The sequence below is a fragment of the Drosophila montana genome, unplaced genomic scaffold (assembly GCF_035044405.1).
Source record: "Drosophila montana isolate Dmon_TW-CO22-7 unplaced genomic scaffold, ASM3504440v1 contig_2084_1, whole genome shotgun sequence".
Classification (NCBI taxonomy): domain Eukaryota; kingdom Metazoa; phylum Arthropoda; class Insecta; order Diptera; family Drosophilidae; genus Drosophila; species Drosophila montana.
The window spans coordinates 278,834-285,408 of NW_026996994.1; the positions used below are offsets into that span (position 1 = coordinate 278,834).

Genomic DNA, 6,575 nt, shown 5'->3' on the forward strand with positions numbered 1-6,575 from the left:
AATTTTTACATTAAAAAAAATGCATTGTGCATTTAAAAATTCAACAGTTAACAATTTATTTTAAAATTTAATATTTTTCGAGCACTTTTCTACATCACTTTCTATGGCTGTCATTTTGAAAGATGTTAGATGTTCCCAATGAAAACATCAGTTTCACATCTTTAATAAATTTCATTCGTTCCCCGAAAATATATTATTATCGTAAAAACATGTTTTTATGTTAGTCTTTTCAAATTGGTAACGAGAGTAACTAGTACTTTTAAATACTAGTTGCTTGTAACGGGCTAAACAATTTTTTTTCTTCGCTTGACATTGTCATCTCTTTGATAGACAATATACATATGTATCTTGAATATTTCTAATATTGATTTTAAGAATTAAATATGATAAAGGCTATACTAGTATTTAACAATCATGGGAAGCCTCGATTATCTAAATTTTATCAATATTTTGTACGTAAAACTAGGTGGTAATACTGCTTTAAATAAAAGTGTATATTTATGTACAGAGGCAGACAAAAGCCTATGTACATATGTAGTTTACTGTCGGACAAGTTCAAGCATAAGAAACATGATGCTGTTTTGTTTTCAACTTGTTTTTATTACATAAAGGAGAGTTTATATATAATATAACATATATATAATTTATATATAAATGAGATGTATTGTTTGACCCAGAATCAAATCTACTGAAGCTAAGTAATTCTCCAGATAACCCATTTATGTGTAATACTCTATGTATAACTATGACAAAACTATATACAATATATATACAAACAATTTACTAATTAAAATTTTTTAATAGGATGAGAACCTTCAACAACAAATCATTAAAGAGACGTTCCAATTAGTATCAAAGCGTGACGATAACGTTTGCAATTTCCTGGAAGGCGGCAGGTAATTGTATGCAATTATGAATCCGAAGTTAACACGCACAAACTTAATATGCTATGCCCATAGAAGATATGATACGTGTTACTTTAGTTGATTTTTGCTGTGAATTTGTGATTGAAATGAAATGAACATAATATGTAATTGATATGTATTAAGTAGTAACTAGACAGAGGGCTTTTGGATCAAAAAGAACATTTATAAAGCTTAAGCCGTCCTTTGGTTTATGCACAAATCTGTGTGACATACGAAAGGGCCAAAAGTTTCATAAACCCGGAAAATGAACTCTCGTATATTTATGAATACATTTTACATTGTATGTGAAATTTAAAAAGATAGATTCTTAGTAAAGTATATATTCCTACATATTCATGCATATAAATATTACATTTTCGTGCCTTAGCTTGATAGGCGGCTCAGATTACAAGCTAATATACCGCCATTATGCAACACTGTACTTTGTATTTTGTGTTGACTCCTCGGAGAGTGAGCTTGGTATACTTGATTTGATACAAGTATTCGTCGAAACCTTGGATAAGTGTTTCGAAAACGTGTGTGAGCTGGATTTAATATTTCATGCTGATGCCGTTCATCATATTCTGTCAGAGCTGGTTATGGGCGGAATGGTACTGCAAACTAATATGAACGATATAATAACCAGGATTGAAGACCAAAATAGGTTGATTAAACAAGAATCAGGAATATCTGCAGCACCAGCTCGTGCTGTAAGCGTTGTAAAAAGCATGAACATTCCACAACAAATTAAGGACATGAAACTGCCAGACTTACCACAGGCTATAAAGGACCTAAAATTTTGATGTAATAAATGTAAGTTACTTAGCATTTCTGTGATTTAAGTAAAAATTCTCGTTTTTAACAGAAACACATATGGTCCGATCTCGGCTACAACTGTTATTATTAAATAGGTAATTTTAAGTTCTAAAGCTAGTATCTGAATTTAATATTGTACATGTAAAATTGAGTATAACACTAACTTTTTAAAATGTTGCTCTTTTTCAATTAATGTTAAAGTATGGCCTTGAAGAATGTAAATATATCCAGCCTTGGATATAGTAGGCATATGGAACATAGATCTCCTTGATGTCTAGCCAATATTAAGTTGGGGTGCGAATGTGAATTAATGATTTTCGAGTCTTAGCTACCAGACCATTCCAATCGTCTTTTTGACTTCGATTTCATTATTTAAAAAATGCTATTTTTTCATTTTGTAGTCTTCGACAAAGTTTGCAAATAAAAATGCAAATACTAATTCAGGCATAACCTCTGCTTGAAGGCTTTTTTTGAGACGCAGCTTTGTTGTGGGCCAAGATTGCTTAATATTATCATTTTACCGAACAAGAATGCGTGAAGTAGTCAGCGTTGGGCTATCTTAGATACAAGGAACAATTATTTGGCAAGAACTGCACTTGCAAGTAGGTCATTAGCAAGTATGCTCAGGCAAAGACAATATCAACCCTAAGATGAGGAACGCCCATACATTTGAATGCGATACAAAATCTCTAGCCTTGTCATCTGCCTGTTTGCTCTTCAAGCGTCACGCCAGCCGACTGGCTTTTCGCTCACCAAAGCTAGTCGATCTTGCTTTGCGTCGTTCGTTTTCGAAGTACATTGAATAAAAAAATTTTTTTCTTACGAACGACGCTTAGTATTTTTTTTCATTATATTCATGTTCTTCATCAATAATTTTACCTTAGATACTATTGCTAGATTGTAAAGGCAATTTTGGGAATATTAAATTTTTATCAGATAGTGCAAATTGTTAACCTATATGTTATACATATATAAACTTGTGCCGTACAAAAACAAAAATTAAAAAATATTGAGTAGTTACAATCGACCCTTATACAAAACAAAAAAATAAATCAAAAAGCACAATGAGGGATCCGGCTACTTTTTCCCCGGCGCTGAACCAGAAGACTGAATCAAGGAGCAGCAGTGGGCGAGACGACGAAGACGTTAAACCAATGATTCTATTCCGTGAAGCCATTTTTCATAGAAGGCAGAACCTTATATATAAACATGTGGATATATTATATTATTAGATATATTATATATATATATAATTAAATAAGTCAAAACGCGTTGTTAAAAAAAAAATAAAATTTTAATAAACGTAACTTAAGCGGAATTCACAGGAATAATATATTCAACTTGACGGTTTGGATGAAACGGATAAACTCAAAACTCCAAACTGTTGTCAACGCTTAGCAAACTTCGGCTGAGCTTTCAAGATCATGAGCTTTTTCTCTTTTAGCAATGCTCTTTATTATTTACTCTCTTTATGAGTTTTCTAGAATATTCTTAGAGCCTGAATTTGCGCTGCGTTGGCAATTTGGGCATTTGGTGGGAATAACGATTGTAGCGGATGTTAATGTCTAAGGTTTATTGTTATTGTTAAAAATTCCAACTGGTGTGTATCGTATTACAATATTTAGGTGATGTGCTTGGTTGCTAGAGCTTATGTATAAGGGGTTGGAATTGAGTACTGTAGACATATGTTATCTCTATATATAAAACTGTTGGTCCTGACTGACTGACAGATTGATTGGTGATCAACGCACAGCCCAAACCGTAAGAGCTAGGAAGCTGAAATTTTCACTGTAGCTACCTCATGTGATGTAGGTGCACGTTAAGACGGGGTTTCAGGAAATTCCACCCGTAAGTACAATATAAGAACTTAATAAATACGTATTTCAGCGATTTGGGAAATTCCACCCGCAACAGTAGTAAATTGGCGGAAAACGGTTGTATGAAAGTTTTTTGTTTACCATCCGATCGGCCCCAAACTCATTTGAACAAAGATCTTTGCTCAAATTCATTTTAGGGGTGTTTGTTATAATTAGTGCTGCTCGGCTACCCGTGGCGATGTCAATTCACTGTGGTCCAATTTCGCTACATTACTGTCAGGAGTGGGGTAGTATCTTGTGTTTGCAAACACACGGCCCATAATGCCCAATAAGAAGGCTCGCCAACGGAAGACAACACTAGAGACAGCCGCGCAACAGCCGCAGTTCATGTCGACGTTGTTGGAGGCGCAGAAGGTGGCTGATACGATGGCCGACCGCTTAGACGCACGTAATCGATCGTTGGACCGACGTGTAGAGCTCTTCGACAGCCGCATGGATCCCCGAGAATAACAGTTCGAGCAAAAGTTCCAAGAATTGTGGTCTTCGTTTGAAGGCACCATGTTAGATGGCCTGCAGGGGCCATTCGGCCACACCGAGGATATTAAGGCGGCTGAGGCGTCAGCCAGGCCACCACTCCCACTGCCAACGATGGGATTGCTGCACGCACTCCACGAGTGTCGGCACTGCCTTAAGCATCGATAAATTGCGAAGATACGAGGCCGCTGTCCGATCTGCGGAAGACCGCTGCACAGCCTTCAGAAAAGGATGTTTGAACGCAGCACCCGGACCAGTGTGCTATTGTCATGGCGCACTCTAACCCGGCGGCGCCCTGCAAGCTAAACCAATATTCAACCAACTCTTGTGTACGACAGAAAAATACCCTGGCTTTAGTTTAAGCGTCTTCTAGACAACATGGCAAAGGATTACCACTAGGCGGAGAACAAAAAATGCCGGAAGCTCTACGTGAGCTTGGTTGGCCCAGTGCTTCCACGTCACCTCGCCGGAGGCTACGCAGCACTGACTGCTGCCATGCAAGAACACTTTTCTGGGCCCCAAGGAAACGTTAGAAGATTTTGCAATGGAACTGGATCGCCTGGGACGAGCTGTTTTACAACAACTACCTAATATAGCGACTTATAGACGGTATTTCGCGAGACGACGTACCAGTAACCCGGGCACCTTGACGAAAGCACTCAATATGGCCAATCGTATTGAGGCGCAATGCCGACGGCAGACCTCTGGCATCGTGCTGAACGTAACGACGGTAACGTCTGCGACTCAGGTGCGCTCACCAAGAGGTAATGGCAGACCCTTGCGGCAAAATACAAGGAATAGCTTGGGCCAGCCTCTAGGCCGGGTGACTCCGGCGGAAAACTAGAGCAGGGAGCGGAAGATGGCAATTAAGCGAAACTGCCCCGGCGAGCATTTGCTCGATTTTATCTGACAATTCGAAAAAGAACTAATACCATGAAACGACCCATTTAACATGTAACATGACCGATGCACCGTTTGAGAAAGTTGCCATGCAGGATCTAGAATTCATTGCCGCTGCGTCTATGTTTGGCGATTCACTGGAGCACCTATCCGTGATTACGCTGAAGCCCAAACAACCTAGTCCGGGACCATATACTTCATCCGAGGAAGTTGACGATCTCCAGGCCCAGTTATTTGGAAAGCTGCCGCCTGGTGCGAGTGCCCGGCAGCCGCCACTGGTTGAAGAAACAGCCATACGACGCCCTTTGCAGCACCTCACAGGGAAAACGTTACTGCCCAAGCCAACCTGCGCCGGACTCTATGCCCCTTTACCAAAAGTTGAAGCTGTCCAGGCACCGTTGATTTAAGAGCCGCCACCCGTGTTGAGTGAGTGCCCACGAGACGCGAGCTGAGCTCCCGGCTAGTGAGCTGTGGTTCTGCGCTTCGCCGGAGCACCTCGCCGTATACCCGCCCAAACAATCCTCTGCCGGAGGTCAGTCCCCTTCGGCAAGAAGTTGTTGCCACTCTGGCATTGTTGTTTAATGAGTCGCCGTCCGAAGTGAGAACAAGGAGCTGTCATCCACCCAGCACGGAGGCACGCGCTCCCTCTCTGTGGCTGACCACTATTTGAATGGCGTTACGGCAGAGCCTGCCCATCGAGGGAACACCTTGCTTTCTGCCAAAGCTATGCATAGACTTGGTACCCTATGCGTCAAGAGCTTACATTGTTTTATAGTGATTATCGTATCGTACCGTATCGTCATTGATACGAGTGCAGTTTTCTCTTTGTTGAAAATAGCTGTCGTCAAATCATGTGAATCGATTGGAATTCTTAGCAGACACAAGATTTATCCATAGAATGGCGCGGCGAAAACATATTCGCCCAGTGTGGTGATACTGGGCGCACCAACCTGGCCTGTCAATCTAAAGGTACCACCCACTCGTGTCCAATCAAACAACCACCAACAAGTTCGTAATCCGCCCATGTCTCTAGCCCTGGACATCGCCCGTGGTGTTGGTGCTAAAAAAGGATGGCTCCACGCGATTCTGCGTAGACTTTCGGCGACTTAATGACATCACCGTCCCCTGCCCAGGATGGACGAAATGGACTTGCAGAGCGGATACTGGCAGGAGGAAATGGATGAAGACTCAAGGTGGAAGACGGCCTTCACTTGCAAAGAGATGAGCTTAACGTCACGCCGTTTGGTCTGACAAATGCTCCGGCTACCTTTGAGCGGCAGATGGACAGTCTCCTCGCTGATGTCGCATGGAAGTCGGTGCTGGTCTATATAGACGAGATCATCGTCCACTCCTGCACGGCCAAGGAGCATTTTATTCATCTGCAGCACGTTTTCGACCGTCTGGAATACGCCGGCCTGAAGCTGAGTCCAAGCAAGTGTCATTTTTTTCGCACCGAACCTAATTATCTGGGAGATATTGTAAGCCCCAACGGAGTGAAGGCATGCCCTGACAAGGTTACCCAAGTGAATGATTGGCCACGAACTCTGAGCCAAAAAGATATGTGGTTCTTCGTGGGCCTATGTTCCTACTACAGTAAATTTAT

At 41.1% G+C, this 6,575-nt stretch overlaps 1 protein-coding gene across 2 annotated transcripts; it reads left to right on the top strand.

Annotated features, from left to right (window-relative positions):
• Positions 1-296: 296 nt before the first annotated feature.
• or (AP-3 complex subunit sigma-2 or) lies at positions 297-1,894 on the top strand. 2 transcript variants are annotated; one of them, XM_064680193.1, is made up of 4 exons: positions 297-452; positions 805-896; positions 1,294-1,709; positions 1,771-1,894. In XM_064680193.1, the coding sequence occupies exons 1-3, from the start codon at positions 384-386 to the stop codon at positions 1,706-1,708; spliced, it is 576 nt and encodes a 191-aa protein (XP_064536263.1). In that variant the 5' UTR covers positions 297-383; the 3' UTR covers position 1,709; positions 1,771-1,894. The 2 variants fall into 2 exon arrangements, with proteins under 2 accessions (XP_064536263.1, XP_064536262.1); XM_064680192.1 differs by having other exon boundaries at positions 298-452; positions 1,294-1,718.
• The last annotated feature ends 4,681 nt before the right edge of the window (positions 1,895-6,575 follow it).